This window comes from Polypterus senegalus, chromosome 4 (assembly GCF_016835505.1).
Source record: "Polypterus senegalus isolate Bchr_013 chromosome 4, ASM1683550v1, whole genome shotgun sequence".
NCBI classification, from domain to species: domain Eukaryota; kingdom Metazoa; phylum Chordata; class Cladistia; order Polypteriformes; family Polypteridae; genus Polypterus; species Polypterus senegalus.
The window spans coordinates 26,387,501-26,405,260 of NC_053157.1; the positions used below are offsets into that span (position 1 = coordinate 26,387,501).

A 17,760-nucleotide genomic window follows, 5' to 3' on the forward strand; every position below is an offset into this window, starting at 1 on the left:
TTTGAGTTCTTCAGTTTCTTTTCAGTTTCCTTTCTAGTTCTTAATTAAACCAAATAGTGAATGATGAATACTCATGGGTGAAAATGGAGACAAGCTAGATGGAGAACTGCTGGCCCCTTTGTCTTTTGCATGTTATTACTAATAAGGAGTGGGTGAAACAATGAATACAGCTGTTTTTAAGACTAAAATAAGCAATTAAGGGTTCAAAATCTTAACAAGAGAGACCACTAAAATGAAGCAATAAAATGTAAATTGAGCAATACCTGCTTCATCAGCAATGAATGATTTCTCAAGAAGCAATTGGGTTGGAACTAAAAACCTGAAGCCACTGCGGCCCTCCAGGACTGACATTGCTCAGCCCTTAATTAAAGTGACTAAGTAGCAAATACTAGTCACTAATTAAGAAAATAGAACTAAAACCTGTAGCCACTGTGGCTCTCTAGGATTGGAGTTGGCTACCCATTATAGAACAATCAACAATACAGTCCTGAACAGTAATGTCCTGAAACAAGATTTTTTATTTTCCCCCCAATTTTTACAACTTTGTTTCTCCTGTAACTTAATTCTACAATATTTTAAAATTAACATATAAATACTCATACAGTGGCTGAATTTTCTTTTAATACTTGTTTATTTAATAGTTTGGCATTAAGTTACATTAGTCAATATACTGTACTGAATGTAAGAAATAAATATTAGAGGGTGATCTTTTTATGACACAAATTCAACGTGAAATGATACAAAACATCATAATATAGTGAAATAATTATGTTCTCACTGGGTCTTTGAAACTTTTTAAGTTGATAAGCCCCAAGATGCAATGAGCACAAAATACTTTCCAAGTGAATCTTGGTTTCTCATTGTGCAGCCATGTGCATCCTTTTGTCTTACGTCTGCAATCATCATGAGAATCAATAGTAAGAAAACAGCATAGGAAACTTTATTTCATACTGTTGAGATCCACTTTGGTTATCTTTCTGTACTGCCAAATTATAAACATCTAATCGTAATGTACATTTTATGAGCGCCTGGGACAAATGTGATCAAATATAACACTACATGAATCAAAGTCAAAGCTGCTCCTTGTGAAGAAAATTTAAGAGATCCAATTTGGGTTCATGAAAAGTATAAAGTATATTGGAGCAGGAAATTTAAAATAGCTTGTTTCTAAGAGGTGCTAAGCATTTTTCTGCAGTTCCAATTGTACACTGACAAAATTTATTTTATCAAGGAAGTAATTAGCATTTATAGTCTGTGAGGAAAAATTGGCAAACATATTCTGCGCCATATTTACTAGTATTATGAAAAAGTTCTAGGAGGCTAGAATGGACAAACTCGGTCTTGGATGGCTGTAGAGAATGTTGGTTTTCAGTGCCAAATACCAGTTTCATATTGAAATTTAAGCAGCTCCAGTCCAGTGAATCACCTGAAATTGTACAATGATAAAAAAATAGACCTTTTCAGGGAAATAGCAATAGGTGAACAACTTAACTTATCTACATCAATGAAAGTTAATTAAGCCTTGAAAGTTGAAGCAAACAATTCCTACAGGTGTCCAGCTTGTTGATGATTTAAAAACCACTGTCTGTATTAAAATCAATACACCCTCTGAAGCAATAGTTGTACAATATTGCACTACATATTGCTATCATAACAGCAAGAAAAAGACCGTCAAAGAAAGAAAGACAGATCACTATAACCTTTAAAAGTACTCTTCTTTCTTTTAGAAAAATTGCAAAGGAAGCCAAGGTGTCAGTGAGTTCAGATTCCTAGATCAACAGGAACTTGAAAACTGGAGGAGGCTGAGCAGAGCAGGTCTGCCAGACCGAAAGACACAACAGCATCAGACAAGTTTCCTCAGAGTTAACAGTTTACATGTTAGGCACCTCACCAGACAGTAGCAAAAGTGAACATGTGTCATTTTCAACTGTGATGAGATGACTTTGAAATCATTGCTAATACTGGAAAATAAACTATTGCCAGTCTCCGTGTACTCTGAAATAACAGTGCAGAACAAATAGACAATTGGGTATATTGATATTTCTAAGCTGTTAAGCTGTGCTTGAAGCGGTTATCTTGTGAGGTGCCCATCATGCAAGCTGTTGACTTTCAGAAATTGTCAGACCTGTTCCTGTCAGAATTTCTTCCAGTTTCTAAGTTCCTTTTAATGATGTAGGAAACTATACTCACTGACACCTTGGCTTCTTTTGAAGTTTCTGTAAAGGAAAGATAGTCTTTGAAAACATATGTAACGGTCTATATGTCGATTGTCTTTTTCATGCCACTATAATAGCAGCATAATACTTCCTGCAGTTCAGTATTACCCAGATAATGATTCAAAGGGTGTAGCAATGAAGTTTGTTCCAACAGTGCTTTTTTTACCGACAGAGGGTGTGTAAATGACCAACACAAGCTGGGACACCTGTAGGAATTGCTTACATTAACTTAAAGGCTTAACTTCCATTGCTGCATAAAAGCTTTAAATTATTAATCCATTTCTTGTTCATAGAAAAATACTTTTTTGTGTAACTGAAAATGACATTTTTTTTTAACTTTTTGGTAACCTAAACTTTTTGCCTTTTCCCTCTGGCAGTTTACTGCTTTCCTTTGTATCATTTCAGGTTATTCACTGGACTTGAACTGCTTAAATTTGAGTATAATCTGGAAAAATGGGAGTGTTTCAAAACATTTCACCACTTAGAGCAGTATCTAATTTATATAATTTGTTAGTTTTTGGTCTCTTCAATTAAAATTTTCAAATCCTTTTAATCACTAAACACATAGTTAGTTAAACTAGGTATTAATGCCCAGGTGTATGTTAGCTTCCATTGTTCTCATTTGCAGAAAGCAAAATATGCAGCTACTGTAGCCATGCAGGACTTCTCTTATTCTGGATTTGCCAGATCTTAATGTTAAAAATAAAACATAGGCACCTTAACCCAATGCATCTTTACTGAATAAATCAAAGATTAACAGACATGATTTAAAACATTTGGAATTGTACTCTGACAGTTAACCCTATGCTTTCAATATATAAACATGATATACTGTATATAAACCCTCAATTGACACCTAGTAAACAGGACAGTAGTAAATGATCATTTAAAAACAAGGTGATAATTGTTCAACCAACACCAAATACGCACAAAAATAGAGAAGCCAATTTTATCAAGCTGCTATGTGCACTGAAAAGGCATTTACTCTGTTATCATACATTATGTTAAGCATGAAAGCTTTTCATTCTACTTAGGGAATAGGTTAAATCCCAAACCTCCATCATTTTAAAATAAATGCATACTCTACAAATGTTAGCTGTATAAATACTCATTTATAATTCAACTGAAAATTGATTAGTGGTTAAAATTATTATACATTTTATTTTAGTATTGAAATGTATAACCATTACTGCAGCTCTCCCCAAATAAAGGTAAATGTCTAAAGATTTTTTTTTTCCCCAAAAAATAAACAATATTTTACATGAAATTCTAAAAAAATATCCTGTGGGATGGAGCCTCCACAGTCCCTTTGCAAATATCTACTGATAACAGGCAGGATAACAGGCAGGAAAGGTTGAGAAGAGGTCCTATCAGAAGTGAAATAATCTAGAATGTCAAACAAATATGTTAATGCTAGACAATACACTGTTATGTACGTACTTCTGTTGAAGCATTTTCAAAATTCAAGAAACAAGGGAATTAAAATTGAATGCCATCATCCTAAATATATACCTTTCATACTAATATGCTTTGTTCAAAATTAAGGAGAAAAACAGAAAAATATTTAGAGTTCCAAAAATCTAACTAGCAGCAGGGTATAATGATTGAAAATACATTTGAAATGTGGCTTGTTTGGAATTATTTCTTGTATATTCAGTCTAACTCTGTTTTTTAAGTTGATCAAAAGGTATTTTTTAAACTGTACATATGGTGTACATATAAACACATTACAGCATATTTTAGCCACATTCAGACTTAAATATATCTTATAGAATATTATTATTATAATCTTAAAAAATGTTAACAATTGGTTTCAGCATGCAGCAGATATACACTTAATAAATTACCTGGAAGGAGTGATTGGCGTCAGATCTTTGCCCATGGTTTGGATGACTCTTCGACCCCAAACCCATAGGCCTGCACAAATGCCTACACCTCCATAAAAAAGCAACCAGATTGGAGTTGGGGCATCCTGCATTACGCCACCCTGCTTGTAAATCATCCAAAGTGCAACCAGTGGGCCAATAGCATTACTGTGGAGGAAATAATATCAGTTTACCCATTGTATATTTTATTAATAAGAGTGCAAACTATACATACATATACATACATACATACATACACACTGTATATATACATATATACATATACATATATACATATATATATATATACATATATACATATATACATATACATATATATATATACATATATACATATATACATATATACATATACATGTATACACAGATCCCACTTTCATGCTAATTTATTTAACTTATCAAAATTTAATTTTAGCAAGTAAACTGACATATTTATGCTTTACTTATTTTTTATCATGCCAATTGTATTAATTTGGGAAAAAAAATCAAATTTACATTAGATAACGAAAATCTCAGAAAAGTTACATTATTTAAAATTATGAGCTAATTCCTTTACAAATTTGTATTAACTGGTGGTCATAATGTAAGCCTGGGAGCTCCCCACATAGTTCAAACTATATTGTTTAGGGCTCTTAAATTATTACAGCATGACAAAGTGTGTTTGTACGTTATATCCTGGAATGTAGGCTAGGATGGACAAACATACCAGCCAGTGTGGATTTCTGTTAATAAAGGATCTGGTTGCTGACAACTCTACACATTAAACAACTCATAACTGTACTATTGGTAGGCACCTAATTCAAAGGGCTTATACACGTATAACGTGCTCTAGATATATGCCTGTTATAAGTGATGTTCATAAATTCTGTCAACTAAAAAACATTTCTGGACCAGTATTCACCTGAAAAGGTACTATATTCAATTTGTGAATTGCTTAGAAATAGGACTGAACTGACAGAAACCGACTTAATCTAATTAAGAGTCTTAGGAGAACCAGAGCCCACACTCAGCACCACTAGACACAAAGCAGGAGAAACTCTCTGCTTGCAGGGCCACTCATGTACACATTCAAATGTTCATGCTTACATGCCATATTAGAATTGGCAGTTAACTAAACATATATGTTTTTGGGATGTGAGACAGAAACTGGAATATCTGGAAAAAAAAAAAAAAGTCATATGAACACGGGGAGAACATGTAAACTCCATACAGACAACATCTGGGTATGGGATGAATACAGAACACTGGATCTTCACAGTAGCAGCTCTAACCATTGTGCTAGCTTACAGCCCATATCAGACTGATCCATACTAAAACATTTTATCCAAACCTTAAAACTCTGTTATGCTTTACTCAGAAAGAATATACTCATTTAATTTATTTACACAGTGCTGCATTTTTGTTATCATCATCTATCGCAAACACATTTCCTAAAAAATGTTAGATTTAATTGGTGAAAACAAAAGTAGCTAGATTACCTGACATCATTGCCACCATGTGCAAAAGAACCAAAGCAAGCTGTGAGAATCTGTAAGAAATGAAACAGCAGGAACACCTGAGGCTTGTCCTTTTCTTCCTTCTCCTCTTCAATAGCATCATCCTGGGAGAGTGGTTGAGGTGTCGGCCTTACATCTGCAGATAATTTCATCTCTACCCCACCCTCTTCAGCTTCAATCTCTGCCTCTGCAACTGCATTGCAATAACTTGAGTAACTGTCATAGCGAACGCGCTTCTTAGAGTATGATACAGAATCTCCCACCAACTTCTCACTGTCCTCGGGAGCAGTCGGCTCAGATGATCTGAAAGCTGGCTGAACAGGCATGCCACAGATTGCTGCAGTATAGCATGTATAGCTGTTGTTGCGACGAAGCAAGCGATAAGAGTTGTCAGGTACTGGAGGAGTACGGTCATCTTCCATGCGACCCAAGTGAATTTTATGTAGAAGATCTTTGTAAAGACCAGAGTCTTTATGAACTGTATGGTACACGTGGCCATCGCTTCGCATGTGGCCATCAAAGCTGAAAGATCCATTGGACAGAGGTGATTTGAGACATCCATTGGTCATGGAAGATGTTCTCCCTAAAAAAATTAGTTATTAGTCTTAATTTCCACAAAAACATTTACATACTTTGTGATACTCCCATGTTCTCTCAATTATATAGGGTGGCAATTATTGCCTTTGAGAGTACGTGGCTACTACTTTTCATTTCAAAGCACTGTTGTAATATGTAACATGTTTACAAATGCATATTTACAAATATAAACTGATAAGGCACAACATCAAAACAACCTGTCTAACATTATGTAGGTCCCCCTTGAGCAGCCACAGATTTCACAAGACCTCTGAAGGTATCCTGTGATATCTGGCACTAAGAAGTTAGGAGCAGATCCTTTAAGTTCTACATCTGTGAAACTGGACTGTGATGAGTATTTATTGTTTTGTCCTTAGAGTTTCTTTTTTGATCGGTAATATTAATCATTTATGTTGTTTACTGTCATAAATATACACACAAATTTATTATAACAAGTCTTGGTTTTGGGGTGCCACACATCTTTTTCTCGACAGCCACTCTTACACATGTGATTGGATTGTGCAGTGATCATTCTATTCTATGTTTCTCTCAACTTTTTTGCAACGTATTTAGTTCAATAAAATTACAATCTACAGTAATCACAGGTCCAAAATGGATTTGTGTATTTTTCAAATTCTTGGGTGTACTACACCACTAACCCCAGCAAATTGAAAGGAATTACTGTAATTAAAATATTGCAAAAATGAAACTATTACTCCTATAATGTTACATAACAAGACCTTAAAAAAGGGTTCTTTTGGTCTTAATGATACTTACAAAGAACCAGTAAAGTGGTTAATCATATCTGCAATGTGTGTTTACTAAATATATTAGAATCCAAATAAACCTTTGTTAAACTCTTTTTACATGACAGTATATTTGTAACAGGTGCATTTTTGCAGCATCTAAACTAAAGTGTTACCAATAAATGGAAAAAAAGACACCCTGCCAAATTGGGTTTCTAGGAACTATATTGAAAATAACTGCTTAATTATAATAAAAAGTGAATTAGCCAATCCTGCTACTGTTTTATTCTACCACTTAGTCTATATTTTTGTTATACTTAATGATTTTCATTTAAACCCTTAAATCGCGTTTTATTTTTAGAAATGCTAAATTGTTGTTTATTGTTTAACCTTTGACCTCAAAGAGTACTTTCCCCAGTGTTATTGGAAGTTTAGACAGATTCCAATAATAGTCAGATAGTGTTAGATTAGGGAAAACAAGAATATGTCTTGCAGCTTATATACATACCATACACTCTTCCTTTAGGAAAAACTGTACTCCCATTGGAAAGTGCCTCATTTTCTACAGTTGATTCAGTAGCACCACTGGTGAGGGGGACAACAGATTCATCTGCATTTTTTGCTCCTGGTAACTCCTTAAAAACAGGGGCATCCTCCTCTGGTATTTTGTCTAAACTTTCATCTGATATTCTTGAGAGGGCATGTTCTTTCTTTAATCGACCTGACAAGCACAGACATGGGTTACTACTAAAAGATATACTGCTTTACACTCTGCATACACTACCAGTCACAAGTTTTAGAACACCTCAGTTTATTTTCAAATTTAAGCAGTTGAAATGTATTGAATGATCTAAAATGGTGAAAAAGTTTAAATTTAAAAAGTTTAGGTAGGCAAAAACTGAATAAGGAAATATCAGAGTATTACAAGTGGACCTTCTTCAGGGAATAACTAATACAATACAACCTACAGATGCTCTGCGGCTATTAAAGTAAAGCAAGTCTTGCACGTTGAAGTAAACATCTTGCACAGGTGTTCCAGCTTCTGTTGAGTACTTAAAAACCTGTCTGTCTTAAAGCAGAGATGGAACAGACTGCATTACTACACCCTCTGAAGTACTACTTGGGCAATATTCCAGTGATAATATGGCAATTAATAAATGAAATGAGACAGAACATTATTACCCTTAGAATTGTAGGCTTTTCATTTAGAGAAAAAAATCTAAATGTCAGTGAGTATAAGTGTCCTATACAATCCAAAAGCAACAGGAAGAAACTCTGATAGGAAGTGATCTGGCAGACCCAACGTCACAACCCAATCAGAAGACAAGTTTCCGAGGGTCACCAGCTTGTGTGACAGGCACCTTACAGCACAACAGTTTCAAGCATAGCTTAACAGTGATCGAAAAATGCAAGTATTTGTTTTTACAGTGAAGATTAAGTTAATTTAGAGGAGTCTTCTAAATGTTTTAATATAAACAAAGACTGCTTAATATTACTTAAAACAACCTACTGTAGCAGACTTACTTGTGATTTTTCTTTTCATCCAGGGACACACACAAAACCACACTATAGCAGCACAAACAAGGGCACCAGCTAATGACATCAGCGCTATTGACCAAAGTGGAAGAGTGTCCAGTCCAAGCACTACACAAAAGAGAGATTAAGGATGGGATCATTTATACAATTTTGCTGTAGAAGAAATACAATGGAAAATGAAGATTTCCTGTATTATAAAAGGGATGAAGTGATCTCTACCTGCTTGTGCTTATACTTCAAAGAAAAGCACAAGGTTATGAAAAGGTATGGAAATTTCCAAATCCTCAGTCATTAACAATGCACATGAGCTACTTACATGAGTAAGCAATTTCTTTTTTAGTCTTGCAAGAATTAGGTTTCATTACTTTGTGCCAGCCAGTCTGATACTATTTGTACTAGAACACTTTTCAAAGCAGCTTTAGAAAAACAACAGCGGTAGCAGATGAAAAGAGGACTGTGGAGTACTTACATGGGGCCCCGGTATACATGATTGAGAAGGTGTTAATTCCTACAGTAGCAGCATAAAATAAAGGAAGTGCACGGAGTCCATTTGGAACTGGGTCATCCTAACAGTAGGCATAAGAATCGGAGAGAAAAAAAAAAAATAGGAACTGAAGTACCTATACATGAATTATGGAAAACTACAGCATAATTTGTTTGTAAACTACAGCATGTGTGTTAATAGTTCTAAATGCCCATAATGCAAACTTCTTTGGCTTTAATCTGAAATACTCTACTGAAAAAAACACCCACATTTATACATTCATTTGAATGATTATTTATCACAAGTTAACAAATAGTGTTTATACAATTATAAAAAGTTAAATAAAAACAATTGTTAAAATAGTTATTTGGACTAAGCAATAAACCTAATATTATAATAGAATACTAACTTGCAAATAATTAATGAAAGTGTATGCTTAATTTTGTAGATGGACATGGTTAATTTGATTGGTCTTAGTAAATGTATTACTTATAAAAATGTAACAAATGTATTTTTTCTTAACTTCCAAAAGATTTATCTATATTTTCAAAATTGTAACATACTCCATATACAGGAAAATCCAAATACATATTTTCAATCAGAACTTCTGCTGCAGTAAGACAGTGACAAAGACAGAAAATGGAGGACAACAAATTACAACACTAAAGACAATTGCACTGCCAGCAAAAAGTATAACCAGCGGAAAATTCTGGAGAAATAATTCTTTACTGAAGGCAATGATTTATTTCTAAGTGAAATGAAGTGATGTACAGTTGGTTGTACTGAGCATCAAAGAGATGCATCTTACCTTGTTCAATATGAAGAATCTAATAAGAAGAAAAAGCAACCCAGACATCAGACCAGACAGCAGAGGAGAAATGAACCAAGAGGCAACTGGATGAATAAACACAAAATGTTGAATAAAAAAAAAGGTAAACACTGTAATCTATACCCCTTTAAAATAAAAATTAATTAGTCAAAATATTAGAATACCAGATTAATGTGGAAAATAGAGTGATAGCTTCAAAAAATCAATAAAAATAAAAAAAAAATTAGAAACACATGCACTCTAAAAACATATAGATCAGAAAACCTTACTTCATTAAAATTGTATTACTAGTAGACAAAACAGAAAAAGATTAAATCACAATTAAATTACATATACCATTTAACTATACCATGAACAAAACAGGAAATGAAAGGAAAATGGTATGAACAATGTCACAGAAAAAAAAAACAAAGAGGAGCTGTATTTTTGTAATGGTATAAAATCTGCAAAAGTATTTATTGAACATAACTTAATACATAAAAGAAGAGGTTAATTACCAATCTTGACCAGTTGCATCCACTGAACACCCTGTGTACCAATAGCAACCAGGGAAAACCCAATGGTAGAGCCCACAATGCAGTGTGTTCCAGAAATAGGCAGCTTTAAGAAGGAAGCAATGAGCTGCCATACAGCAGAACCTGTTTACAAGAAAAAAAAAAAAAAAAGGAAGAGGAGAAGACTAATTAATTGACATCACATCACCTTTTTTAAGAAACAACAGTAGAAATGTTTTAGTAAAACTGTTATATTGTTTGGAATTTGCAACTAGTCAAAATTTGAGATGCCTATCCCATATTCAACCACACACACATACAAAAATTTACAAGAATGGTTCTATCAGGGTCCTGAATTGCGACTACCTCACCAATCGTTTCATTTCAAAACACTGGCTTATGGCTTTTAGAATACCAAGTTGGTATCATTACTAGATCATTAAGGACTCCGGACCACATGCCTTCACTTACTTGTACTGCATCAGCCTCTCACATACCCAAGATGTTCTTAATTCCTTCTCGCTATTACAAGGTCTAAACATGAAATACTTCTTTGTTGGTCATTCACCTTGGATAATGCCTACTATTTAGAAATCTCTCTATAAGTCTGATTAGTTAGGGTCCTCTGGTGTCAATATTCAAGTCATGGTTAAAATCCCTCATTTTCTCTCTTTCATGTGTATATGATTTTTAACCCATTCCCCTGTTCCTTGTCAAATGTAGACAGAACAAATGGACCTACATGTACAGAATCTGAAATGTGTGTTCTAGATAATGAAAAACATTTTTTGGGCAGAGCATAGAAGGAAATATCTAGTCATTTCGCTAAATTGTCTATATGATAAAAGGGCATATAGGTAACCAAAGATGGCTGATATTTTATGTACTACAAAAGAGCCGACATGAAATAAAGCAATACTTACAAAACTAATCAAAATATATAATAATTACATCTTAATTGTGTTTCATTTACTACAAAAAAAAACAATGTTATTAAACAATGAAAAAAATGTCAGTATGTGGATAAAAGAGCAGTTTTATATGCTGCATGGTGACTTGCATTCCTGTCAATTTGTGGTAGTCGTAAATTACACCAATGCACAAAGTGCAGTATGACTGCTGGTGCACAATTTAAGATAACTGAAAACTATATAACATTCTGATATATTAGAGATGCAAAACTGGGACTTTTTTGCATATACAGTAGAGTCTTGCTTATCCGACATAAACGGGCCAGCAGAACATCGGATAAGCGAAAATGTCGGATAATGGGAGGTGTTAAGAAAAAGCCTATTAAACGTCAAACTAGGTTATAATTTTACACATTACGAACCCCGGTTCAAGAACGTCTCTGGACACGTACAAATCGGGTTATGACCAAAAAGTTTTGCATCTGTTCACAACCACACACTAGGTATACGAACGAGCCAGTTTCCCTTTCGGTTTGTGCGCGCTGATGATTTCCGCACGTGTTCAGTCTCTCCCTGTGCATTCCCTGTGCAGCAAGAGAGAGGAGAGAGACACACACACACACCACACACGCACACGTGCAATGAAATCACACCCAAAGTTTACAAAGAGGTACCCTCATAAAAACTAAAAGACAATTGGTATTGAGGCTATACTTACAAGTTTACTTAATAGTAAAAAGAAAGTAGGTGTCTAAAGTTGAAACATTTTAACTCTCCAATTGTAGTTAATAAATAAAATCTATTTAATTTAGTTTAAAGTTCACCTACACACCACATGACAGTCACAAGTCTTAATAACAAGCTCCCACCAAGTGGCTCAATCCCTCATAGTTTTCTTTCTGTTATGCTCTATAATTTTGATGTCTACTTAAAGCCTAAGCATTGCACAGCAGGCTTCTGGACAACAACTCTGTGTTTTGAATTGTGAGACAATTTGGGGAAAATGAAGAGCTACAAAAAAAAATTTTATATTAACATTTGTAATGTACAAAGCTGTGAATGGTTTAGCACCCCTTTATCTTGTTGAAATGTTTTCATCTTAATGTAATAAAGAAAAATCTGTAATAACAAGGCACATGTGGTCACGTAATTCAGAGCTTTTAGTTACACGGTTATACTTTTTATTTTAGCAATAACACATAGTCCTATTTTTGATGAACACCAAGCACAGAGAATAAGGTAATTCTCCCCCTCTTTTTTTTTTTTAAAGAAATGGGGTGTTATTTTAACCTTTGATCGAGCAGTTTCTCCTTGCAATGAAATCACATCTTCAATGCTTAAGAACACAATGTACTACAAGGGCAAATCAAAAATTATGCAGAGACCGCTATAGATAGAAGTTGACAATATACAACACATTTGTGATGGCTTAGGGTTAGTTTAAATATCTACAGTGCAGCATTATGCTAGTTGAAGTGAGGGTCAAATGAAGATGGACACTCTGCTGTGGGATTGCACCACTGATGAACAACATGTTGTAGTGAGATTTCTTTGGGCAGAGGAACAGAAACCTGTTGGAACTCACTGATGGATGCTGGCTTGTGTAAATCAATAAGCTGTTGGGGAACATCATGCACTATGGCATGTGCAGATCCACTGCCGATATTGAAATGTGCAGCAACAGCAACTAATAATCTGTTGCTTCTCTCTGAAGAAGGGGCTCATCTTTAAAAGAGCTCAACGGTGTTTACCTTGGACACTTGCTGAGCATCTGTATATAAAGACACCAATGGTAACTGCATGATAAATATTTGAAGGCAGAGTTAATGGTACTAAAGGACAAGCAGCACATTCACAGACCCTAAATGCATCTGTTTGCAATTTATTTTTGAATACCACGCTAGTTTCTTAACCCCCACTGTTGTATGTATCAACAGGTGATCATTTTCCTGCTTGCATTACGTTGTGTATGATGTATTCAGTGTATTTATGTAATTAAGTCTTTACAAAACAGGCAGAAAACGGATAGTTTATTTTTTATTGGCTAAAATTGCATGTTCAGTGCAATGCTAATATTTTGCTCATATATTTAATGTAATATAGGGAGAAAGGTGGGTTATGTATGATCAATTATGTGTCAAAACTGTCCAATTATCATCACCGGTCAATTCATTGTCAAATCTCCAACTAGCAAACTTAACAGTTAAACAAATTATTGAAATTAAGCTAGAAAAATATTTTAAAAAATGACTTCCATTCATTTTTATAAAAGAATTCCTGGTTCATTTGCCTTTGTACTGCTATCTGTTTACTTGTTCATTTATCCTGGACTTTTTTCTCAATATTTATAACATGACTATGTGAAAAGTGTGGAGAAAAACATTTGTAAAACAGGGGACAAGTAGAGTTTTGAAATAAATTGGTCTGCTGCTTTTTAAGGCAATGATCACACTTTTCTGCCTTTTCTATACTTCACATTTGTAGACCATTTGCAGTTCACTGCTTGTTGGTAAATACTTCCATATGAATAACTACTCACAAGTAGAACATGTAAACATTTTATAACATGGCTGCATAGTTTTATGTATTGCCACAGCTTTTATCTCTCTTGTACAGTATATAATTCAAAGTGAATGCAGTATTTCATAGCCAGTACAGTTAAACTTTCTGTAATTAAAGGTTTTTTATTAAATTTTCTAAATTTCTTTGGCCAAATTCATATTTGCTTTCTGTTTCCTATTTTACATGTTTTATGTTCTTGTACTGATGTACTGTGTGTTACACACTTACTATGTAAATGGAAGAGATGCAAATATGAACTCATTTACAATTCTCTTACACAAACTAAATATTGACATTTGCAAACACTATTACAAAAAAAAGCACCAGTTACTTCTCTGGGGGAAAAACAAAAGGACATGGGAAAGGTGCTATATAAATAAAATGTATTATTATAATTATTATTGGGGAAAGGAAATCCAAACACAGCAGTTAGAAATAAACAAAATATTAAAGATGGCTTTACTCTCTCTGTCTGTCACAACTGGTAATGTTTTTAATGGACAAGCAAAGCAAAAGTTACATTTGACATTTAGTGTTCCAAAGAATTTACTACTTGGAACGTGTGAGACATTGGAGGGTATCTGATAATACTGGGTTCCCAGCAGACGCATTAAATTTTGTAAAGCCATCAATCACTTGAAATATTTTTTATAAACCAAAATATCCCTGTCTTGTTGCATGTTTCATTCACTGATTAAATATATAAATTTCTCACTGCAAAGAAACTGTAAATATTACAAATCACAGTGGCAAAAACATTTCAGATGACTCAATTAAGATTGGAGTTAAACCCCATTCTGGATTCTTTGCTGTAATTAAACACTAGGATAGTAAAAAAAATAACTTGGAAATATTCTTCAATATTAATAAGTTGAAAATTTGTCATTTAACATACCATTAAAGAGAAAAATTACATTATATACTATAATCTCAGCTGGGGCGTGATAATATAGACACTAATCACCCTGAATAGCAGCTGACTGCATAAAATCTGTGTATTTGATGACCAGAGGTTTTTCCATGTTGGTGCTAGGTACTGTCAGTCGATGGCATATTGTTAATGGGTGCTCTAAATCATCATGTAGTTCTGGATATTGCAGGTTGTGCACTTCCTAATTATAAGCATATCTTTGAAATTACTATCCGTGCCTTATTGTGCCCCAAGTGTTTGGTAGTGACTAGTAAGAAAAAAAATGAATCATTCATGTTCAGAGAGAGAGAGGTTGGGAGAGTGGGCCATTAGCGTGTGAGTTTTTGCCTATTTTTTTAAATTTTAAAAACTAAAATTTCCTTGTAAGCTGGAGGACGTACTTACAGGGCTGGATGCAGATTAACATCATACACAGGACGAAGCAATTGCAGGTTAAAGGGCCTTGGTCAAGTGCCCTACAAAGTACACACACACAAAACACAAAAGGTGCATGCAAAAGAAAACAAGAAATGTGGTTTTGTGTCAGTGCATTACTGTCTTAAAGATAAGACCATTATGTATGATCTTTTATGTGAACTATGCATAATTGGTGAACTTGCCTCTTTAAGAGAGCTACCCAGAGTGCTGTGTGGTTTACTTTGATTGGTGAGTGAATGCAAACAGGAGGTGAAGACACGAAAGGACCATTTTTTTCTGTTTGCTTGGCAGCGGTGGCACAAGCAAGTGAGCGAACAAGACAGAGAGAATGAAGCTGTACTTTTATTGGTTCAGAGTAGAACAACTGCAGTCAAATCTGGTTGGTTAACAGTGCATTAATGGGCGTTTTGATAGATATGAGGCATGCCTGTGTTTATTAATTATTACATTAGTCAGTAAAACATTTGATATTTGTTAAAAAAAATAATTTTCAGTGGGAAAATGATATACAAATGCATGGTTATCAAAGAAAACAGTCAGAAATATGGTTCTTTTTCCTATGAAGCAATACAAATACTTTTGAATGAATCACCTATGTAAACCTTTTTTGATGAACAAGGAATTCCCGCCTTTAACAAGGTCTTTTCTCCATCTTGTTCACTTGCATAGATATAACATACATGTGCTGCCCTTTAATCATTGTTACATGTGAAGTTTTTGAATCCAAAGGGTGAATAAAACTAAAATATAACTGTTTATAACTGCTTTTACACTTGAGACACATGCAGAGTATGTGTCTAACTATAAGACGTTCTTGACATTTTTTTCATATGACCATATTTTTGGCATCGGTATCAAAAGGTTCTCTTTTCATCATAAGCAAAGTGTAAACCTTTATACTAGTGGTTGTCAAGATCCGTCCTGGGGGGAAACCCCAAGGCTACTGGTTTTGATTTCAACCAATTTCAAAATCAGTGTGCGACTTTTACTTTTAAATGATCCCATTGTTTAATTATGCTATAATTATGTGAGTAAACTCTATAGAGGATTAAAATAATAATAACAATTCTTTATTGCATTGAACAGGTAAGGCAGGAATTTGCAAAACAACCAATTAAAACTCAAAATTCGAAAACCATTATGACTGTGTTTCCCATTTATGCACTACTAGCTACATTAACTGTTGAAGACAGGTACTAAAGTAAATGTTTTAAATATTTGATACTCTTGGCCTAAGTGTACCTTCAATGCCTTTCCTTGGTATCCTCATATGCCTGAGCTTCTCATGACCGGTGTTCCCTGTCCTTGCTCACCTCCTGTATGCTTTTATACATCCTGTCTTTGAAAGGGACTTTGTGTGCCTCACACTCGCAAGTTCTTTATCGATCACGTCCCCAAAGCCAAACTGGCCAATCAGACCAAAGCCGAGCTGGCCAATCAGCCTGCTCGAAGGAACTGGACCAACATAGACCGTAGCATTTTATAATATAGTAGATCCTTCCAAATCAGGTAAAAGCTGCCCAATTACTCTTGCTGTGCAACAAAGATAAGTGTGCAGTCAGAGGCAAGTATTATTAGACGGGAAAGGCTATGGTCTTAGCCCAAGTCTATAGCTGATAGTATATTATGTTCTATACTATATTCTGTGTGGTTTACTATCTTCCTCATAAAATGGACAGTACTGTAATTTTGTATTTTTTCCTTATTACTGAATGTTTTTCTTATTTGTTAATTAAAGCTTCATATATGCATAGAAATTTTAATAGAGAAGAAATCTGAGGCACTTGACGAAGAAAAAAATGAAAAATGTATTTAAATTATAGGATAAACGTCAAAATATGATTAATATTGCATCCTTGTTGTTAGATTGTGAGCAGCTGGTTATAATGTATACAATATTCAATGCTTAACGTCTGACAAACAGAAAGGAGTCACAGAAGCACAATCATTGCCCTTTCAGAGGCTAAAGTCCATACAAATTAACACAGTTTCTCTATGCATTTTTCAACATTTGCAAGATATGGGCTAGGAGGAATTATGTAATTGATATATTGGGAAAATTCCAGATTTGAAACATGACGCAAACACTGTTTGTTGGGAGTTTCTTTGATCACTCCATTTCCTCCTTCATCTTAAAGATGTGCATGCTAGGGTAACTACTGATTATAAACTGGCTCCTTAGTAGTTTGTAGGTGCAATGGACCTCTGCTCCATTTGGGGTTGGTTTACACCTTTTACCCAGTGTTGCCAGGACTATAAACAGAATAAGCAGGCTAGGAAAAGGATGAACAGGTTTATGAATTACCCTCTTCCTGGTTTTATCAAGAATCTTCTGTGCTATTAAGCACCTAGCTAGTTTCTGTCATCCAGAATCATCAAGGCAATAGACAAGTCAAGTTACAATACTGCTCATAATACATAGTTTTATAAAGTGGGTAAATTGTGAAAAGCACATAAAAAACAAAGCTTAGTCAAGATTTGCTTAAGTTGTAACATTAGCATTACTTGTTTTGGAATTCTAACTTCCTATTTACACATTATCATCAGGTTAAAGGCCATTTATCCGGATTTACTCCATACATCCACCTGATCACTTTAATCTTTGTTCTTTCCATTTTGATTCATGTTCTCTGACTACAACTCACTCCCATAAAGCAGGCTCTTCCCTATTACTAT

At 34.4% G+C, this 17,760-nt stretch overlaps 1 protein-coding gene across 4 annotated transcripts in view; it reads right to left on the reverse strand.

Annotated features, from left to right (window-relative positions):
* slc20a2 (solute carrier family 20 member 2) overlaps window positions 1-17,760 on the reverse strand; it is a 127,561-nt gene that overhangs the window by 7,617 nt on the left and 102,184 nt on the right. For all 4 annotated transcript variants that reach the window (XM_039750365.1, XM_039750366.1, XM_039750367.1 and 1 more), the window contains exons 3-9: window positions 10,267-10,407; window positions 9,749-9,834; window positions 8,926-9,022; window positions 8,445-8,564; window positions 7,429-7,641; window positions 5,581-6,181; window positions 4,064-4,249 (exon numbers count right to left, since the gene is read on the reverse strand). In XM_039750365.1, the coding sequence (XP_039606299.1) occupies window positions 4,064-4,249; window positions 5,581-6,181; window positions 7,429-7,641; window positions 8,445-8,564; window positions 8,926-9,022; window positions 9,749-9,834; window positions 10,267-10,407 (1,444 nt within the window). The remainder of the gene's footprint in view (window positions 1-4,063; window positions 4,250-5,580; window positions 6,182-7,428; window positions 7,642-8,444; window positions 8,565-8,925; window positions 9,023-9,748; window positions 9,835-10,266; window positions 10,408-17,760) is intronic.